Here is a 22097-nt window from a genome sequence, read left to right as displayed (position 1 = left end):
TCAGGCCATGATCCCAGGGTCGTGGGATCGAGCCCCCGTGTCAGGCTCTGTGCTGAATGTGGAGCCTGCTTGGGATTCTCTCTCTCTCCTTCTGACCCTCCCTAACTCACTCTCACACGTACACATTCTCTGTCTCTCAAAAAATATTCTTTGCAGGCAGTTGAGAAAATGTGGTCTGGGTATATTGATCTTTGATTATTTAACTTCCTAAAGATATAGCATAAAGGAATTACAGTAATGAATAGCTAACATGTACATTGATCTGTGTCTCCTGCGCATCGGATGTCCCTGGGAAGCCTTTGGCCTGGTGCTAGAAGGCAGTCAGTTCCCTTGCCATTTCAGGGAAGAGGCAGAAATACAGATATTCTGAGATTGAAATGAAAGAGACACATCTCTGCTGCAAACAGGACAAGGGAGGGTGCTCTTCAGAAGGGACAGGGACAAGGTGTGACCTGTATCCTCCCCCAGCTGGAGCTCTCTTCCACCTGGGAAGATCAAGGCTTCCAATGGAAAGAGCCAATGCTTTCATCAGGAAAGGGGCTGTGACTCCGTTCAGGCTCTTACTGGAGGACTTGGCCGAGACCCCAGAATTCCTTTCCATCAAGCATGAAAGAGGTGATTTAGAACGAAAAGGTTTAAGTTGGGCTGTTCCCAGTCAACCACCTTGATCATAAAAGAAGCTCACTTTGGTTCTCATGTGGCTGGTTCTGAGCGGGACCATAGACCGCTGGTCCGTAAATAGGAGTTAGCAGCAAACTGTGCCTCTCGGTGGTGGAGTGATTGCTTCGTTGGATGAAATTGTTCGACCTGCTTCGCTTTAATGTGGGGGAACATCTCCCAAAAGCAGAAGAACGTGGCTGATGCTCAGCTGACCTCTCAGGCAATAACTGAACTATAGCTTCCGTTGTTTTCAAGTTCTGTTCCCCGTGCCGGGTACTAAAATTATTGCTCTCAACAAAGAGGAGGCTGTCTTCCTACTTCCTGTAGCTGGAGACAGGCATTCGGTTTATTGAAATGCTTTTCAGAATTTGCATTTAACCTGTCAAGAGTTTCTTTTCTTTTTTCTTTTTTCTTTTTTCAAGGAATTCCGATTTAGCAGTAGGACTATGATGCCAGCTGGAAGGCCTGACGATTTATTCCAAGATTAATTTTTTTTTTTTTTTTTGTATTGAGATGTCTCCTTTTTATGAAATTGAAGACTGAGGAGAGAGAATGCATAGATATGTAGGGTGGGGTGGTACTCATCTTATTGGAGAAATCGAAAACTGGCATCTTGTGGGCCAAATGTAGGCCACAAATGTGCTTCGTTTGGCATGCATTGTTTTTCTTTAAGCTTGGCTTGGTTGCCAGCATATGAAAATTGAGATATTTCAGGGGCGTGTGGGTGGCTCAGTTGGTTAAGCCTCTGACTCTTGATCTCGGCTCAGGTCATGATCTTTCCGTTCATGAAACTCAGCCCCGTGTCCGTTCTGCACTGACAGTGTGGAGCCTGCTTAGGATTCTCTCTCTCTCTCTCTCTCTCTCTCTCTCTCTCTCTCTTTCTCTCTCTCTCTCTCTGCCCTTCCCCTGTTCTCCCTCTCTGTCTCAAAATAAATAAGTAAACTTTCTTTAAAAATTGAGATATTCTCTCTCTCTCTCTCTCTCTCTCTCACTCACACACACACACTCTCCCTTGCTTAGAAGAAAACTACACAAAGATTTTTATGGAAAGGTCAGAAGATACAGGACCAGCAACCCCAGTTTCCCCAAGAAGAGCTACGTAATACTGGCCCCATTTGCTAGGGCACAACTTTCCTCGTTGTGCTACATTTATTCGCCTGCCCGGCTGGTATCTGCATTTGCCTGGATGGGGCCTTATTTTAGAGGACAGTGGATGTGAAAGAGGCATTCCAGGATTAACGGAAGGATTACGTCCCAAGGGTACCATCAGAAATAGACACTGGCTGTTGAAAATAACCACTCTCTGATTGGTGAGTCTCAGAATGGACAGGAAAAGTCTTGGCCTGTGCATTACACATGTTTCTCTCATGCCACCTTAAGGCCATTTCACTGAAGGGAAAAAGGAATTCACAAGGTCTCAAAGATACTTCCATTTGCTGTTCGGCATGTTGGTTCAGTACTGTCCAGAGGGGACCACAGAACACACATCTAAAAGGACGGTTTTAGAAGTAAAGGGCAGTTAAGATGCTCTGAGAATGGACTCTGTGATTGAACCAAATGCCACAGGACATTGGTATCATCCCCTGGAGGTGAAGTTGAATGGGATTGCACATGGCCTGGGGAGCCTGGCTTCTGCCCTGTGGGCACTGGTCCCTGGGAGACTGTTGTGGAAGGCAATCGTGTGAGTATATCGCTCTGTGCTGCTGGGTTCAAATCACTGAGTGTTTTCAGGAGATTTTTTTTTTTTTTCCTTTGTAGCTCCTCTCCCTGAACGCTCCGCTATTTGAAAACTCAGAGCTGGGGCCCAGCAGGATGAAGGGCTCGCTCTCCTTCAGTACTAGGTTGACATCTTAACAACAGGGGTACTGGGACCTGGTACCCACATTGCTGCCTACATGGAGGGACTTGGCCACGCGACGCAGCCCTGTGAAAGCAGGGGTGTTACTGCACGTGTCCGGGGAAAGCATGCTCAGGGCCCCTGGCAACTGAGTTTATCCACACCCAGGCCCACCAGTTCCGCTCCGGAAACAAAACAGCCTTATTCACCACCATCAGCCGAGAACAGTGGGAGGGACCCACCACACGTTTGCTGTAAAAACCGTTCTTTCACTCGTTCAAATTGGATGTGCCTCCTAGAAAGGGAGAATGGGAGGGATGGGGAAGGGACTCTATGTGGGGACTGGGTGAACACTCATGGGATCTGCATGAAGGACTATGTACAGATGGCCAGTGGCTGTTACCTTCCTTTGAGCCAACCGGGAGATAAGAGTACGATTTTCTTCTACGCGGACACCGCGAAAACTCAGTGAAATAGAACCCTGGTGTCAGAGACATGATTTCTGCCAGTTCAGTTCAGATCCATTTGCTTTATACAGACCGGGTCTGAGGCCCTACATTCAGAGTTCATATGAGAACTTGCTCATTCCGGCCATTTGGTGGCTGGCTCGACCCTAAACTATACTTTCTAAATATATTCTGGGACTTGGCTGGGTTATGAGGCCCCGACACATGATTACATCAATCCATGGCTTGTAAAAAAAAAAAAAAAATGTCCGAGGCAAAGCAAAACAACAGAAAAGAAGTTTTCTTCGGCTAGATCCCAGGGAAGCTAAAGCTTTGAGGTAGAGGGGTAAGCTTTTGACACAGGTGACCAGCAAAAGATATTGAAATTTTTCACCTTCTTTTTTTTTTTTTTTTGGCGGGACAAGTTGTAAGGGACAAGCACAGCTCCCCTTTCCTGATATAGTGGTTTAAGCGGGGGGAGGGGACGTCAAGTAGGAACACTGTGTTTCTAGGGTGCCATTAGGAGGAAGATTCACTACTGGCCTTGGCTGTCATAATTTTCACCTCATTATTTCCTCATCGTGGTCTCTACCTGCTGTGTCCAGGATTGGCCTTTGAGCAAAAATTGTCCTAAGAATCTCTCTTTGTCCTGTCTGCATTATTTTCCCCTTTCCTAGGCTGCCTTCTCCTGTCTTCCTCACTGGCGCCTATATTTCTGTAAAACGATCTGCAGTTTCTCACCCTGTAGTCCGTAATTATATGCCCCAGAGGTTCAGATTCAGTATGTCTGGGGTGGAGACCACGCATCTGTGATTTAGAGAACACCCAGCAATTCTGATGCGGGCCGTTTGCACCCAAGATTTTTGGTAACAGTGCAGTCAGATGACGTCCTAGCCCTTATCTTCCTTGGCTATCAGCAGCAGTGGGCAGCCCCACTTTCCCTTCTGAGAATTTCTCTTCAATTCTCTTTCTACCTCACTGGCTGCTCCTTCCTAGTCTTCTTTGCCTGGAACTGACTTCTAAACTTCAGAGTGGCCACGGGTCCAGTCCTTGGACGTTTCCCAGGTTTTAGCTACTGGTTCTGTGACTTGAAACACCATCCACCAGTGGATGTTTTTCTAGAAGAAAAAGAAGCCCAGATGCGTAGTGTTTGCTGATTTTCCTGCTGCAGTTCTCCCGCTAGGGACTCCTCTCAAGCTGCCACATGTCACCACTGCCTGGAGAGGTGGGAAGAGACGTGTGCACAATCAGCACTCACGAGCCTGGACAAGCCAGCCTCAGGGTTTACCTCTGTAGCCTGGAGCTCTCACTTGCCCATGAAACTTATATTCTTAATGTCTTCCATTTGAATGTGAATCATCTCAAGTTCACCTCATCCAAAGGGAGCTCTCGGGTCTCCCTCACCTCTGCCGTCACTCCCATTCAGCCCCTTGGCAATGTCTCCAACATTAGGGTCAACTCCAGGCTACAGCTGTTCAGGGGTCAGTCTCGACCCCTGTCTTCCTTCCTCACTCTCTCCCTGATCCATCAGCCAATCCTGACAGCCCTACCTTCCAGGTAAATCCAGAATCCGTTCATTTCTTATTGCTCATCACCGGCAGAGTATCTTCTGGTCTAAACCATCACCATTTCTTGTCAGGATTATTGCACTACTGCCTAATGAGCCACCCAGTTCTCTATCAGCCTACTATTCCTTCAAAACATACCAGCTAGTGTCATTCTTTGGTCCCCAAACCACTGGTCTTCTTCTGCTACACTCGGAGTAAAACCCCCAAGTCCTTATCATGGCCCACACAGCCCTCTGTCACCGGGGCTCCTAACACTTCCTGACCATGGCTCTGTTCCAGGTACCCTCTCCCCTCACTCTGCTCCGGCTCCTGCTGTCCCCTGACCCCCAGCCTTACTAGTTTCCCAGCCCATCAAGGATGCCCTGGCATTGCACATCTTGTGTTACTGGTGGTTTCTCTCACCAGGCACATTCCTTCCCCAGAGGGCTCTATGGCTCACCTCCTTTCTCCCGCATGTCTCTTCTCAAACATCTTCACCGAGAGCCACAGCACATAAAAATGCAGCACACCCATCTCCCCTCACTTTTGTTTTAAAAAATTTTTTTTTCAACGTTTACTTATTTTCGGGACAGAGAGAGAGACAGAGCATGAACGGGTGAGGGGCAGAGAGAGAGGGAGACACAGAATCGGAAACAGGCTCCAGGCTCTGAGCCATCAGCCCAGAGCCCGACGCGGGGCTCGAACTCACGGACCGCGAGATTGTGACCTGGCTGAAGTCGGACGCTTAACCGACTGCGCCACCCAGGCGCCCCTCCCCTCACTTTTTATACTGCTCTATTTTCTCTTAGAAGACTTCACAGCACTTACGAGACTTTGCTATATCCCCTGGGTCTAGACCTCTGCCTGGCACGTAGTAGGTACTAAATAAAAATCTGTGGCATTAATAAACAGTGGGTCAGATCCTAGGCATTCCATTCCTTGGGGTATTTGGATTTTGAGACTGATTTGATTGACCTCGGACCGAATTTTCCAGAAATGATCAATATACTTTTAAGACTTATTGGTTCTCCTGATTCATGTTCCAACAGAGGTAATAGAGAGGACCCTTTGGAAGCATTATCCATGTGGAAATGTGACCTTGGCATTTTTTAGAAAAGTCAGCAAGCACTAGAGGAAAATGATCAGAGGCGTATTTATGGACCATCTCAAAATACTCATCTACAGATTCTGACTGGGAAGGGAAAGGGCCTGCCCACACACTCAAAAGGGTTAATCGTGTAGTAGAATTTCAGTAAGTTTTTCCTGAGCAAGTTCTCTCCCACGAAGGACCAGCATCCTAAAATAAGTCACCTATTAGGGCTAACAATGACACAAATGTTCATCTGCATAACAAAGGCAGGCACTTTGCAACCCTATCCTTTGGGTGACAATTCTATTTGATTCAAGGTCTGAGTGTTTGACCACGAAGACATTCTTTTTATGTCACAGTCATTCAATTAATGTTTATTTGTCCAATATACACGCCAGGCACTGTTCTAGGTTCTGGAGCTTAGTAGAAAAACTGACCAAGTCCTTTGAAGCAGTTAGCTATTGAGCCACCAGAAAGGAAAAGAAAAAAAGAAAAAGAAAGAAAGAAAGAAAAATCCACAGATGTGGCTTCTCCACTCCCAGGTAAGAAAACAAAGACCCAGGGCCATAACTTCTTCCCCATTGTTTTATACACATGAGATAACAGTGTTCTCAGAGGTGCATTGATGAATCAATACAAATAAAAGCTCACTGTTTGTAACTGTGTGTTCCAAGAAGCTCTTATGTCACACAGGTGGAGAGTATTCGCTTTGCTAGTGCAATTTGTAAGAGATCTGTTTTCAAAACACCTACAGAAAGTGTTCTGAGATTACATGATTGATTTTGTGGACATAGCTGCAATACAGCAGGTTGGAAAACTCGGAGGGGGCTTTGTCTGTGCTTCAGTGGCGGGGGGAGTTCTTCAGGGCTAGTTGGATGGGGTGTTTCTGATCTCTGAATTGTCTGGAAGTCCTGCATGAAACTAGCCACTGTGACTTCAGAAGGTTGTGTTTAATTACCCAGAAAGTGGCCTCAAAGTGCTGAGCGCTGCCCAAGATGTCCCAGCAATATGGACCCAACTCGCAAAGGGTTTAAATGATTTTTTTTTCCCCGTTGAGAATAGCACTTTTGAGTAAAAATCCAACACAATCAACTCTATTATTTTTTTCACATGAAGACACCAGAAAGCATAGAAACTAGCTAACTTCCTTAAGCTCCACCTTACTCGGACGACCCATGTTGTCCATAATCTTACTTCAATGTGGCTGTACATTACAATTTCCTAGGGCTTAAATACCGATGCCGGGACCCCTCTCTAGAGATTCTGATAAGCGCTGATCTGGGGGACAGCCTGGGCATTGGGACTTTTTAAAGCTCCTCGGAAGCTTCCCATGTGAAACCAAGGTTGAAAAGTGCCGTTTTAGGATGAGTCATGGCACTTGACCCACGACATCGGGGAGAGAGAGTCCTGAGAAAGAGTCAGGACTTGGAGGCACGCGGTCTAGAGAGAGAAACCATCGCTTGGTTTCACGTTCAGCTGGATAATGCCATTTGGTGTAAGATGAAGCTCCTGGGGGTCCCGACCATTTGTATCGAGGTTTCCTGTCCTGTTTTCCACACTAGCCCAAGGAATAAAACCTCCAGATTGGTACCAGGAAGGACAGCCTTTCCATGGTGCGAGCTCATTCTGGCCAAGACGTGAAGTCATGGGTTTAACTGGACATAAGCGACTATAAGAAATAAAATACACGCCAGTTCACCAAGTTTGGGTCACTTAAAATGGCACGGGACTAGCCAATATGGGGAAAATGGCCTTTAACGCGGCCTATGAACCAGAGCATTGGAGTCCCCGAGAGGCCATGTTCTTCTCCAAAGAGGGGTGTATTTAGAGAAAGAACAAAACCTTTATGCAGGATGAGGGGTTGGATAATAATATGTGTGAATACACTGATGTGTCTGAACAGTTTCTTGGCTGTCTGCTTTCAATGGTAATAAATATCCACTAAAAGCCGTCTGCTATATGTGTTTCTGGTAAAGTCTCGCACTTCCCTGCATGAATACATTCAGAATGTAAGCACCACACACTGGACTATAGACACTCTGTTGTATTCTGAATTCTTAAGTTATGCAGCTTAGCAGCTGTGATAATGTAATGGTTTGCAAAATAATAGACTGGCAATACGTCAACCTGAAATAACACATCAAATAATGAATAATGTGGGTGTGAAGAGGTTTAATTTATACCGTGTTAAAAATACTGCTCCAGAAATATCACACCATTTCAGTCTTTCCGAGCCAAAAAAAAAAAAAAAAAAAAAAAAATCCTTTTACTTAAATATTCAAATAATTGTGGTAGAAGAGAATGCTTTCTTGTTTCTTTTTTTTCCCCCCTCACCAATAAAAATGTCAAATTTACATTACTCTGCGAAGAGACATGCGAGATGAGTCTGGTCAGTTGTTCACACACACGCTTTGTTCTACTCTTAGAGTTTAGAGCATTTGTCTCCTTAGTTTGTGTCAACATGTAAGAGTGAACACACTTCCCATCAGCAATAATTGGGCTTGGGGTAACTTCATGTGTAAAAGGAGGCTGTTTCTGTTTACATCTTAATTCTTCTCTTCCTCCCAAATTTTCTCACTGAGGGAAGTTTATAAGAGCTTTCAGACTTCATTTATTTGCTCATCTAGTGAATATCACACTTGTTTTGTGAGCCAGAGGCCAAGATGTGCTCCCTGCGTCAGGGAGCTCATCATCATGTGGAGATTTGACATCATGGAAATAAGATGGAAACAGGGGCATCCAATGCAGTGTGATCTGGGGTGCTATGAGGAAAATGCAGAGGGCTGGGGGAGCCCAAAGCCAAGAGTACTTATTCAGACTTGGGGAAGGGGCAGGGTTTCTGAAAAGCCTTCCTAAGGGTGTTACTTTTAGACCGAAGGATATGACTTGGAAGTTAAGGAGGTAGAGGGAGGAGGCAGTGTGTGTCAGGCCGACCAAAGCATGTGCAAAGGCCCCGAGGCAAGGGAGCTCATGGTAGTTGGGGGAACCACAGATATGTTCAGTGTGGTTGGAGTCTAACATGCTCAGGGTAAATTCGGGGAAGAGCTGAGGCTGGGGCGGGCGGTGGGGTCCTGACCATGAAGGCCTTGTCATTACATTGAGGCATTTATCTAAGTACTCATCTTGAAGTAGGGAACCGCTTAAGGGTTTTCAGTAAACCAGTGACTTGACCCAGCCTATGTTTTAGAAAGATCACACTGCTGCAACACAGAACACGGACTTGGACTTCGGGGGCATAGGAATGGCAACTGTTTGAAAGTGAAAGATGACAGTGGCCTGAGCCCAGGGAAGGGAAGCGGCAGGGAGGGTGCCTGGATTCTGCTCCCAGGGTCCTGGTAGCCAGTGGACTGGAGGGGGAGCAGGATCGTAAGATGACCGATTCCATTTTGGACACGTCGAATTTGAGGTGTTGAGACATCCAGGAGAACAGAGACGTCCGCTCCTTCTCAGGAAATGTGGGGCTGAGTGGTAGAGAAGATAAATCAATGGGAAGGTGAGCATCCGTAACAAATGCACACCCTGAGAGAGCTCGGGCCCGGCCACGAAAGCTTCAGCTGACTTATTCTTGGGGTTTGGAACTAGAAGGAAAGGTAATATCTGACGTGAAACCATTTTCTCATAGCGTAGGGTCATAGTAGGTTCATAAAAACATTGTCCCCTCTCCAAGGCAAACTCCCAGGAGAAAGGTCCACATCTGCTGTTCCGTTCATTCCTTTACATGCGACACTCTTAACACTCATTAGAATTTTCCATGAAGTTCATTTTTACCTCTGGAGTCACAACATCCGGCTCTGGAAGGAAGAGACCCTATAGAGGGATACAGGCTTGTACAAGTGGAGGTACTTGGTGTTTGCATGCAGGGAATTGGAAACATTCTGTTTTCTATGTGTCTTGCATAAAATTGGGAGTCCAGGGCAAGTTATCACCAGGAAATACTGTCTGTCTTGGCTTTATTGAGTGACTATCCTTAAAGGACTTCTCCAGATAATAGCGAGGTGTGCCCAAGACTGTGTGTGTGTGTAAAGGCCACCAGTTATTAAAAATACAAGCCACTGTTCCTCCACTCAAAGATAAGCAAACTTTAAAAATACCCTATCATTGGGGTATGATTTCATGGTTCATGAGTTGGAGCCCCACATTGGGCTCTCTGCTGTCAGCTTAAAAAAATTTTTTTTAATGTTTATTTATTTTTGAGACAGAGAGAGACAGAGCATGAACGGGGGAGGTTCAGAGAGAGGGGGAGACACAGAATCTGAAGCAGGCTCCAGGCTCTGAGCTGTCAGCACAGAGCCCGACGCGGGGCTCAAACTCACGGACCGTGAGATCGTGACCTGAGCCGAAGTCGGACGCTTCACCGACTGAGCCACCCAGGTGCCCCATCTGCTGTCAGCTTAGAGCCTGCTTGGGATCCTCTGTCTCCCTCTCTCTCTGCCCCTCTCCCTCTGGTTCTCTCGCTCTCAAAATAAATAAACTTAAAAAAAATACCCTATCATTAATGATGGCTTTCTATATGTGAGGTTATTGTGTTAGGTCCTTACATAAGGAAATTATCTGTAATCCTTAATAACTGCCCTCAAGGGTGGATACTGCGGATGTAGAAACTAAGAATGTGGAGAAAGCCTGGTCACATGGCCAAGGTCACACAATTAGCAACAGATGAGCCTCTCAGTTTTAGGGACCGTGTGACTGCCAGCCCTGCCCTTTCACCCCACCTGGCTGCTTCCAGTAGCACCTAATTTGTCTTCATTTCTTGTTTTGTAGCTAAATTAGTGCCCTGTGACGTCAAAGCTTGTAACTATTTTGTTTATATAAACCCGGATCCCAAATCTCCCCTGTCTTACCAAGCAAAGCATCTTGTATTTCTGATGTTTTTCCTGCCCTGCCTAGCACGGTGATGGGCTCCTGGCCCGAGTGAGTGCTTTGGAAATCAGGATTTGATGAATGTCTAGATAGCACAGTTCAAAGGTGCATTTTGTTTTCCAAAAAAATGTTTCCTGTTGGAAAACAGGAGCAACTGTGTAATTGTGCGTACAGCCGGCCCCGGGGATCACAAACTATTCTCCCTGCCTGAGTCTTCTATATTCCCTTTCATGCAAAGTACTGGTGACAGGTTGGTGATCACCCTTTGCTCAGGGCCAGGCTGCAATGTTGAGGCTCCCCCAGAGAGCAAAGGTAAAGGGATGAGAACCCAATGGCAGGGTCAGAAGATACTGCGTCCCTAGACATGGGACCTACTCTGTGGTTGGTTGACTGTATGTTCCTGGGCAGAAGATTAAACCTCTCTACGTCATGGCTTCCCTGCTCCTAGAGGACAAGGGCAATGACCCCCATTCTCTGTGTCTCCCCAGCAACTCAGGATCACACTACGAAGTAACGAATATAAAAATGCACTGGAGTAAAGACGGTACAGACTTGCGAGGCCTTAAGATCATGACGCATCACAAGACAATGGAAACCCACCTGAATGCCTGTCACCCTCTAGGCTGCTGGTAGACCTGGGAAAGGTGCTGTTGCTTTTAAGTCAAGGCGTCCCCTGAAAAGAGTGCTGGTCCCCAGTGTCTGCCCTTAACAGCAGATGCCATTTCTCACTTTTCCTGCCCTCCTTTTACATAAATGTTTGACTCCGATTCTGAAAATGATCATAAAGCCGACAACAGGGTAAAATGTCCAGTTGGAATTCACACATTCACCATACATTGCAATCAGTGTCATTCTCGCTTACGGGGGAGGGTGACACGGGGGGGCTCATAAGGAGTGCAAGGGCTGTCTTCCTGTGAGCCATGGTGTCCCGGCCCCGTTTCTTCACATCTAGCAACCAAGACGAATAGGCTACCTGATGGTCCGGTGAGGTGTCTGCTTCTCCTACGGGCCCAGCAGCTTGCAGATCTAAGATCGCGTCACTGGTATGGGCCCACAAGTGGAAAATAGGCCTGTGTGTTTTGAATGTAAGTATGTACCAACACATATGACCATGTTTTATGTATGATGCTATGTTCATAGTCTGTCGGTCTTTCTTAAATTGGTAAACAGTGAATAACAGAAGTGGTAACTACATACGTGCGGATTTATTAACCACCCATGATCTATCAAGCATCCGTCTGGAGATTCTAATGGTTAAATAGAAGTTACCAGGTTACTATGGATTTTTTTTTTGTGCCCATGCCCAGATAACTCTCTCCTTACTGTGACCAGGTTCTACAACTCCAGCGTGTACAATTCGCATTTCTAAACGATTAGTTGTGAACAGAACATCTTACATCAACTTATCGTAAAAGTCAAAATATTTTCCACAGAACCTAAAATCATATTCAGTATAAGCCGTAACTATTAGTTTTAGGTTCTAGAGCTATTGGGATAGAAGGGAGCATACAGGAGGCACTGACTGTATATTAGCTGGTGACTCTGTTATTGAGCACAAGAGATATGTCTCAAAATAAAGACCTACACACAACCAGAATAGGAAGTGAAGGGTTTTTTTCATCAGTACTCAAATGGCAGAAAGAATGCAACTCATCACGAGTCAGGAAATCAAGTCCACCTGAAAGTCTAGATAGACCCTCATATATTTTTTTAACACTTCAACTGCGTTTCCCTTAAATGAAAAAAGAAAATCACTGAGTTGTAAGCATTCCAGCCAGAACAAGTTCCTCGAATTCAACCCTGTTCCCCTTCGTAAGATACAGCAGGTTGCTTATCTCTCAAGAGAGCTTTTGTGATGCTATTTGCCTTATGGCTTTTCCACTGCACTTTAGTCTAGGACATCTAAGTAGACTCCTCAGCTCATGGAGAGGAATGCCATGATTCCAACAGGAGCTTCTGGGTTTCCAAAACCCACAAAGCATTCCACCCCCTGCGGGGATGTAGGCATTTTGTCCCTGCACCGAGCCCAACATCCCGAGGACCGCTAGCTTTGCGTTAACCTTAGTCATCCCCCACACTGCATTAGTCACTCCAAAGAAGGACAGATCCTTATTATTTTACAGGATCATCTCTGCCAGGGGCTACCATAAAGTAAGCATGTTTCAGAAAATTAACAGAGTAGTTTTGAGCCGAAACCCGTAGTATTAAAAAAAAAAATCCAAAATGATGGCAAGGTATTTGAAACAACAACAACACGACAGAGGACGGTTTGCATCAATGGGGGTGGGGGGCATAATTCAAACCCTCCAGGCATCAAAGCTCCTTAACATCATCAGCGCCTCCTTTGAAGGCTCCGTCACCCCACAGAGGAAATTTGCAGCTGTGCGACTAATGGATCTGTTTGTAGCCCCTGCTCTTCTCCCCAGGAGCTCACTTCTCTCCCCATCCCAAAGGGCAGTCAGTCCCCACCCCATCTCTTTCCCGCCTATCTCATCTCTGACAGTACCTCCCCCCCACCCATGCACAGCACAGATTTACTGCAAATTTCTCATCAGTTATCTGTTAAGAAAAAAATTTACACATCATAGTGTTCTACCTTCCCAGGAATTCAGAATTCTCAGGAAAACAGGGCTACCAGAAGGGATGTTGTGTACAATGCAAACAAACATCTCCCTTTCTTTGGAGCAATTGCTCCATGCAAAACAAGCCGCCCGCCACGTTGCTTACCCTCTCCACGCTGCGTCTTCTCAGAGATCCATACGGAATTTTCAGCAAAAGTCTTTGAGATCTATTCGGAGCCACTGCAGCCTGAACCACCATGGTGTTGGAGCCCTGTGAGCAAGTGTGTGTGTGTGTGTGTGTGTGTGTGTGTGTGTGTGTGCTCCCAGCCAAGTGAGAGACAAGGCTTCCTCAAAACTAAGTTATGGTCTCCTGGAGGTTTCCCAAATATCAAATAACCAAAAGAGTTTTTTCTTTCGACTGTATGAGTCAAGATGTGGTTCCTAGGGAGGCGGGGGGATGGGGGAGCAGAAAAATAGCCCAAGTTCTGTAACTTCAGCCTGCCTTCAGCAGCGCGGATTTAGCTGCCTCTTGTCTGTCCCTGCCTGTCAGTCCCCTCGGTGAGACTGCATGTCCCAGAAGTTGGCAAGCGACGCCTCTGGGGAGAGTGATCCAGAAATGTCAACTTTGCTTCTCACGGCGACGGACGGTAACCAGGTCAGTGGTCTAATCAAAGCTCCATCAGACATAGTATTCATTCTATCACGTGACTCCAAAGCCCCTCGGCCGTACAGTAGGTCACATGGTCCCCTTAAAAAGACTATTTGGAATATCACCATCTGGTGCGGAGATTAATGTGAAATCCTGCATTCTGATTTCACTCTTTTCCGAGCACAGGAAAAATGTTTGCAGACCAGTGACATAACGCACGGGGGACTTGGGGAATCCCTCCTCACAGTCGTAAATTACACATATGACCCTGAGCATCAGATGTGCATATCTGGTTTTTCTCTCTCGCTTTCCAATGCATAGAAAATAAACGTGGGAGTGCAATTAATTATATATGTGGATGTAGTCCACAAAGATAGAGTGTGAGCGAAGGAAAAAATGTTGGTATCATATGGTTCCGATGAATCAAATCAAATACACCAGACAGACTCGCATTTGGCACGTCTTCGTTTAAATGTTTGTGTCAGAGGACATTTATTTTTACGCATGCCAGTTAACATGAAGCAGTTAGGTTTGATTTTACAAGGCTCTGAAAAGGACTAGATTCAGATTCATCCCTCATATTTCCTATTCTTTTCTGATAACAGTGGATGATTCCAGATCAGACAGCCCTATGAAGGACGGTACACGTGATCTAAAATGTTAACTTTTCTGTAATATTTTGTAATTGATATATTTTTCATCTGTAGCCTACCCTTCCTTCCTCCCTGCCCCCCCCCAAATCTGCTTATTTCTCCAGCAGAGAAAATTAACGATAAATAAAAACAAGTCAGGGGCTTCCTGAATTGGAGGTATTTTTGTTTTCTTGCTGTTAATGTATTTCTACATCCACTGGTCCTCTCTGCGCTGGGTTTTCAGAAAGGGATGCCATTTCCTTTGTAGTAATCCATGCTTTTTGGTGTTAGCCTGATATCACTTACGTGCTTTGGGATCTGGCTTTTATTTATTCTCTGCAGGCCAGTTTATTGCAAACCATGGAAAAGAAAGTTCTGTTTATTCAACGACTCTAATAGGAAGTGGGGTGGGGTGCAAGGCGAAGAAGCAAAGGTTTACACTGCTGGAAAATGAACCAGGAAAGCCTCTCCGAGGTGGGTGCCGGTGGGGGCGGGGTGGGACCGACGGAAGCAGGGCCTGGTCACCCAGTGCAGACACGCATTAAGAGGCAGTTAAAGAAAGCATCAAGTTGATGTGGGAAATTCCAAATATACAACAATCGGGCTTTGTTCGTAATGGGTTCCATATGTGCATCGGAGAGCCAGGGAAAGGGTGAGAGAGAAGGCGAGCGAGGAGGAGAGACGGGAAGGAAGTTACTCAGCCCGGCTTGTGAAGCGGCCTCTGCAAGGAGGTGGTTTAGATTTACCTTTTTCCCTCTTTCTCACCTCCTTCCTGCACTGCCTGGTTTCAAACCTGGCTTCAAACTATCTGGGGATGGAAATAAATCCGGAATAGTATCCAATCATTTGGCCAAAGGCATCCGGTTTCCTTGATAAAACCACACTGGACGACGTAAGGGTTTTGAATGAAGGACAGGCACATTTTCAAAAACACTTATCTGTCCAGAGTCCCGGGATGTCTTCCTTCCAGCACAGTTTGAGTGGGGGGCCAGGGAAGGGGGGGGGCGGGGGGTGGCGCTGGATCAGAACAGCTGAGAGAGGAGTCACTGTCTCTCTCCTGACCCAGGCCGGGGTGAAGCCCCTGGGAGCTGAATTTATTTATATTTGACTAAATGCAACTTCCTGTTTCCCAGGGGTATTAATGAGTGTTTCGCTGACGAGTTAAGGCCTCATGGCATAGTTCAGATCATAAAGGACACTTTGATGAGCTAAGTGCAAATAAAACAAAAACATATGCATTTGATTAAGGTTAAAATACATATAGAAGAGAATGTTAATGGAAACAAAAATAACCCTGAGCCAGACTCCCACACATTTGAGCCCCATACGCTCTACCCCCCAGGGGGGCGAGGTGCAGGATCCTTTCCCATATCAGCCCCAGGGCCTTCTCCCAGCTAATGGGGACGAGGAGGTGTCTCCGGAGCTTTCCCCAGCCCCCACAGAGTAACTACCCACCTTCACAGACAGATCTGAAGGCTCGCAAAGGTCAGCTTGTCCAAAAATACAAGCTGATAGTTTTGCTGTGGGGAGTTAAGATTTATACATTTAGAACTAACTGCTGAGAGAAAGCATTTAATTTCAGAAAGCCATTGTTAAAACACAAATATGTTTCCCAGGAAGGGATGTGCACTCATACCTTTGCAGATAGGACCACTTTAGGAGGGGTGAGGGGAACTCACATTTACTGAGTGCCTAGCCTAGGTTACCCAAGGCTATCTCGATGGCAGAAATGAGTTTCACGGTCCATATTTCACAGGTGATGAAACTGGGGCTCAGAGAGGTTTGATAACTTAACCAATGTAACACAGCTAGAACTGTCAGATAGAAGATGAAACCAGAGTCAAGCTGTTTCGTATCAGGGCCTGACTTGATCCATTATACTCTCACATAACATGAGGACTCTATTAGGTTACAGCAGGTTAGAAATTCAAAAAGGAGACATACCCATGGGACCCAAGAGAGATAAGGGAAATTCCCTGTCTTTGAAAAAGAGAGAATTTAGGGGCACCTGGGTGGCTCAGTTGGTGAAGCCTCTGACTTCAGCTCAGGTCATGATCTCGCGGTTCGTGGGTTCGAGCCCCGCATTGGGCTCGCTGTAGTTAGAGCAGAGCCTGCTTCAGATCCTCTGTCCCCCTCTCTGCCCCTCCCATGCACTCTCTCTCTCTCTCTCTCTCTCTCTCTCTCTCTCCCTCAAAAGTAAATAAACATTAAAAAAAGAAAGAGAGAGAATTTAAGTACAGAAAATCGCATTTGAAGGAGCAGTTCTCGAGTCTCTGGTCCCTTGGTGAGCAGCAAGGAGCAGCACAGAAGCTCACAGGGGCTGTGCAGGTAGCCCAGTGGGAGCCAACACAGTCCCCGGCCTGGGGGTAAAGGGACGAGCCAGATTACCAGCACCCAGGGCCAGGGTCACCTTGCAGAGGCTGGAACCCTGTGGACCCACTGGGTGAGACCTGATCACTGCTGGAGCCACGGGCCAGGGTGGAGTAGGGAAGGCCCTGGTCCTCCCCTCCTCCGTTCCAGCCTACCCTCCCCAGCCTCCATGCGCTGATGAGAGTTGACAGGGAGCCTTGGAAACAGCCATAGGTGTGGGGGACGGAAAGAGAAGGAAGAGATCCGAGGGTAAACCAGGATCGGCACTGAGACCAGAGACGGGGGACCAAAGGACGGGACATGGTGAATAAGGAGTAACTAAAAGAAAAACAGAAAAGCAAGGGGAGAACGTTTGAAATAGCACACGACTTGGAGAAAGCACGTTTTTGCCAGGATGGCGGGCACGGAGGTTCCCCGCACATCCGGGGCTCAGGGTGATGGCCCATGGGACAGATGGGGAGGGTGCCATGGGGGTGCGGTGTCAGTGCACCCGGGGACATGGGGTGGAGAAGACACACTTCTGTTCTAGAGCCTCTGAAGCCCCTGCTTTGGATGCCTCTTGGAGCAGAGCACTGAAGGCGGGTGGAGTGGGGTTTTGTTTGTTTGTTTTGAACACTTCCTCCTCATCTCAGTGAGAATTGTTTACATTCAGACTCTGGAATGAAAATGCATGGGGATCGATTGAACCATATTTCTGGAAAATCAATGGTCTTGACGCGCCGACGTAAGATGTGTCAGATCAAATGGGTGTTCTTGGTCACCGATAGCAGGGGGGTGAGTGGGGGGCGGGGGGCTTGGGGATAACGGCCTGTCGGAGAGAAAGCATTCGACAACACGGAGATAGTGGGAGGCAGCCGTGGAAGAGGGAGACTCCACCGGCTGGGTGTGCACGTGGGCGCCATGGCCACTCGAGGATCAGCCCAGCGGCCATGGGGGAGGGGCAGAGAACAAGAGGGAGGCCAGGGAAAGAGGAGATCTTAAACGACTAAGTGGAAGAAACACGTCACTTACACCAGGGAAACGCAGCGTGAAGGAGGCAGGGTCTTCAAAGACCCCACCAGGGACTCCGTCCACAGGACAAGAGCTGGGTTTAGAGGCCAGGCCAGTCCCACAGAGAGACTACGGATGCAGTAGAGGCAGCTCGGTGAGCAGGGCTCGTGCGGAGGGACAGGGACAAGGAACCCACGGTAGCCCTGAGCCGGGAGAGGGAACACTGGCTTTGAATGAAGTCTGGGGTTAATTGCTGTCGTGCAAACCAGGTGGGAGGATAACCGGGATGAGACTGAGCCAAAGACACACACGAAGAATTCCCCAGCAATCTGGAACATTCCTGGAGCCGGGGTGAGGGGAGTTTGGGAGGGAAGCCCTGTCTTTCTTCAACGCTCCGTCACCATTCCCGTTAGCTCCTGACTCAGCCAACCTGGGTCATTCATGTCACGTCTTATTAGAGTAAGCTATGGCTGAGGTGACGCGAACAGAAGTGCTACCCACATCCATAATTTTCTGTTTGAAAAGAGGCCGGAATTTAGGCCAAATATGAAACCTAATATCCCCAAGAGCAGGAGGAAGATATCAAGCAACACAGTTATCACCAGACCTCAAAGGGCCAAGGCCGGTGAGACTATTCACAGGTCACACAGGGAGGATGGTTGAGGGGCCTCTTGGTTTTAATGCAGGTTTGGCCTGATGCAGGACACTATTGGCAGTGTCCATTTTTGGACAGTCTCTTCTTCCTCGTGTGGCATCTGGAGGAAACTGTAGGGACAATTGTAGCCAGGGGGGTGGGCAGATAAAATTTTCTTTGCTTCCTGTCTTTCCCTCCTTCCCTCCCTCCTCCCTTCCTTCCTCCCTCTCTTCCTTCCTTTTCTCCTTCCTTCCTTCCTTCCTTCCTTCCTTCCTTCTTCCTTCCTTCCTTCCTTCCTTCCTTCCTTCCTTCCTTCCTTCTTCCTTCCTTTTCTCCTTCCTTCCTTCCTTCCTTCCTTCCTTCCTTCCTTCTTCCTTCCTTTTCTCCTTCCTTCCTTCCTTCCTTCCTTCCTTCCTTCCTCCCTCTCTTCCTTCCTTTTCTCCTTCCTTCCTTCCTTCCTTCCTTCTTCCTTCCTTCCTTCCTTCCTTCCTTCCTTCCTTCCTTCCTTCCTTCTTCCTTCCTTCTTTCCTTCCTTCCTTCCTTCCTTCCTTCCTTCCTTCCTTCCTTCCTTCCCCTCTGTCTCTCTCCTCCCTCCTTCCCTCCCTCCTTCCTTCCCCTCTGTCTCTTTCTAACTTCCCTTGCCTATTTAGGCTACATTCTGGGCTTTATTGAATAGTCTGCCTCCATGACCAGCCAGGCAAAGAAAATAAAAGGAATTTGAACCGAATTGTTCAGTTTGGCTCCTAATTACCGTTGCTGGTAGAGGTCTGGTGGGCCGGGATGAGTCTACTAATTGCTTCTGATATGACATTGTCTGTGCTCTCCTTGTATTCCACGCCAAGCTCGACGATATTAGCTTTGCCCCCATCTAAACCAATTTTTAAAACATCCTTCTATTGCTTACACTGCATCATTCATTCAGCACTTACTTTACTGAGGGTCTAATAGAATAATGGCAACCCTGTTTCAAGGCACAGTCTGCTGCAGGCACCATTCTAAAAGCTTTTAGATGTATTAATTCTTTAATTCTCATAACGTCTTGTCAAATGGGCACTTTGCCTTTTCCCTACATGAAGATGAAGACACTGAGGCCCAGAGAAATGAAGTCACCTGGCCCAGGTCACACCAATAGAGGCTTTGGGGTTCATTAACTGCTGGACTCTGCTAGATGCCTGCTATGGATCAGGTGCTGCTCCAAGAAGGGAGGACACAAGGGAACTTCTGCTTTCTGGAAGCATTTGTTTTTGTTCCTCATGCTTAGTTCCCCCCTGTGATGAGGTATGCATAGTGAAACCTGGAAGTTTGCTGAAGAGCTACCCAATAGGATAAAATGCAATCTGTCCAATCTGTCCAAGTTCTTTGGAAATGGTACACACACACACACACACACACACACACACACACACACACACAATTTTCACTCTCACTTTGGTACACTGTTTCCTGTTGCTTCAACATAACAGCCTTCCTGGATCTCACCATCTACCTGTCTGCCTCTTCATACATATTCTCCTAGGACATACATGTTTCATCCATCTGAATTCCTTAAAGGTCACACAGTTTAGCCACATATACTGGGTGGCAAAGAGGCTTCTTTTTAGACCTTTGAGAATGCCCTGTTCGGTAGGTTTCATTGGGGTAACTAGGAGTAGAGAATTAATTTGCCCAGAAGAAGACCCTCCCCAACCCCATTCCCCATCAACTCAAAAATACACATCCGGTCACAAAGGAACCCAGACCTTACATTCTTCCAGGGTAGGGGAGAAAATACAGCATTTGCTGCTTGGAAACCTCATGTGCTAATCAGGGATCCGAGAATCTCACTCAATCTTGATGGCAATGATCAAGCTGTAGGGAATGTCAAGTAGAAAATACGAACGGCCTGTGCGGAGGATTAGTCTAGATTCTGTCTTAGCACCCTTTGCTTCATGGGCACCAAATGCCAGCTCATCAGCCTGCTGGCGGGATTATTCAACTCTTCACCCAGAGAAGGAGGGAGCAGGCAGAGATCCAGCTTGCAAGCAGCAGACGAATTTCATTCCTCCACATAAAAGTCCTTCACATCTGCCCCGGATATGATTTGCCCCCATCAGAGCTCCACTTGCCCTTCCCAGCATGAGGCTAAGTCAGACAATCAATGGCTGTAGCCTGGGATAATGGCTATTCTGCATGGTGGTAATGGCTTATTGCATGTGCTATTCGAAGTGATGTCATGTCCAGGTCCTGAAGAATCGATAAGATTGCCAGGATGCCTGTGTGATTAATCGGGTAATAAGCTGACCCGTGTGGGGCTGGCTGTGTGGATTGGCTTGCGAGACCGTTTTGCAAAGCTCTTTTTCATGGGCTATCCATCCATGTGGATGGATTTTGATAACTAGCATTGATTTGCCATTTTTATGAAGTGCCGTTTGCACAGGGTAAACTGTGTAATTGCACCCAGAATGGCAAAATAAATAATGTTCTTATCTATGGTATTGACGACCCAGGATTAGTTGAATATATATAGTACACCTCTAAACAGAGTCAATGGATGTTGGCTTTTGACTTTTACGAGGCGCAGCTCTCAAATTTCAGGTGTCTTAGATAAGCATGGGGTGGCAAATGATCAACTTTTAAATCTGCTACTAATTTCCATGCTACCTTTTTTTCCAGGAGAAGTTTAACATGATTTTCTTTAATAGGAGAATGGTTACCTTGTTTTAAGTAATCCCTCTGGTGTTGCAAAGGACGGTGGTTTGCTTTGGGGCCGTCAGATTGCTTTCTGTCCTGTGCCCAGGACAGTGTCACTCCCAAGGGCAGGTGCCCAATTGCCCATGGTTCTCTGGGATAACCCACCTGGTCTGTATTTTACCAACGTGGGAAAGGAAAGCACTTGATCTGTTTAAAGATGGGTGCTGAGAAACCTCCCATCATAAGAATAGGGTTTATCTTGAGCGTGTCCTAGATGGTTCCTAACATCCCATAGGTCAAAATGCAAAAGGGATACACAGTAGACGATCAAGGCCAGAATGGGCAAAATACCTACCATGGACACGTGCTAAGATGTGAACGAAGATGCATAGGGGACTCTCACTGTTACTGTACTTGGTGTACTCCATTCTCTTTGAATTCTAAACCCTGATAGCACGAATGCAGATAATAGACGTGTGAAAATTAAGTGACATAGTGGAATCGCATGTGGGAATAAAGGCGGTAAGAAACGATAGTAGAGCCGGATTCTGACATGCAGATTATAGAAAAATATATCTTAGAACTTATCCGTGAGCAACAGGAGTCATTACAAGCTACTTCTTGCAAGGAAGTGACACCATCTAGCTGAACTTCTTGAGCTTGAGTGGTAAAGGCTGAGTGGTAGGATGGAGAGCCCAGGTGTATCAGAAGCCAAGAGAACAGTTGCAAGGTTATTGCCATCGTCCAAGTGAGAGGGGATGGAGCCCAGAACCAGGACAGCAGTGCGAGGCTGAATACAAGATACTGGGGAAAAATAAATGGTAGAGGGAGGCATACAGTGATCCTCTATCATGATGGAGTAGAGGAAGGACGGTCCTATTAGCCAAGTACCCAGAAGGAGGACCCAGTTTGGGGAGATGATAATGAGTAGTTCTGGACACACAGAGCTCCTGGTGCCCGAACATTTTGACCTGGAACGTAAGAGGGGAGTCGAACCTAGAAATGTTGCTTTGGATTCCAACTGCAGACAAGTAACCACTAGTCAAGTTATTAGTTAAGTGTGAGGGCAGGCATTCAAGAACACAAAATTTCCTTCTTCTCACACACCTCTTCTCAAGAGTTTACTGGAAGATAGTCTCCAGTAAAAGAAA

At 46.8% G+C, this 22097-nt stretch overlaps 1 protein-coding gene across 5 annotated transcripts in view; it reads right to left on the bottom strand.

Annotated features, from left to right (window-relative positions):
- FRMD4A (FERM domain containing 4A) overlaps positions 1-22097 on the bottom strand; it is a 611772-nt gene that overhangs the window by 300049 nt on the left and 289626 nt on the right. Inside the window, exon 1 of one of the 5 annotated variants that reach the window (XM_040451379.1) lies at positions 13168-13645. The exons of 3 other annotated variants lie outside the window; for them this stretch is intronic. In XM_040451379.1, the coding sequence (XP_040307313.1) occupies positions 13168-13260 (93 nt within the window). In that variant the 5' untranslated portion in view covers positions 13261-13645. Of the gene's footprint in view, positions 1-13167; positions 13646-22097 lie in introns of those variants that run through there. One more of the 5 variants, XM_040451377.1, reaches the window with a different exon arrangement.

The sequence above is a fragment of the Herpailurus yagouaroundi genome, unplaced genomic scaffold (assembly GCF_014898765.1).
Source record: "Herpailurus yagouaroundi ecotype Mexico unplaced genomic scaffold, PumYag 203, whole genome shotgun sequence".
Lineage (NCBI taxonomy): Eukaryota > Metazoa > Chordata > Mammalia > Carnivora > Felidae > Herpailurus > Herpailurus yagouaroundi.
This window is presented reverse-complemented; position numbering and strand designations above follow the sequence as displayed.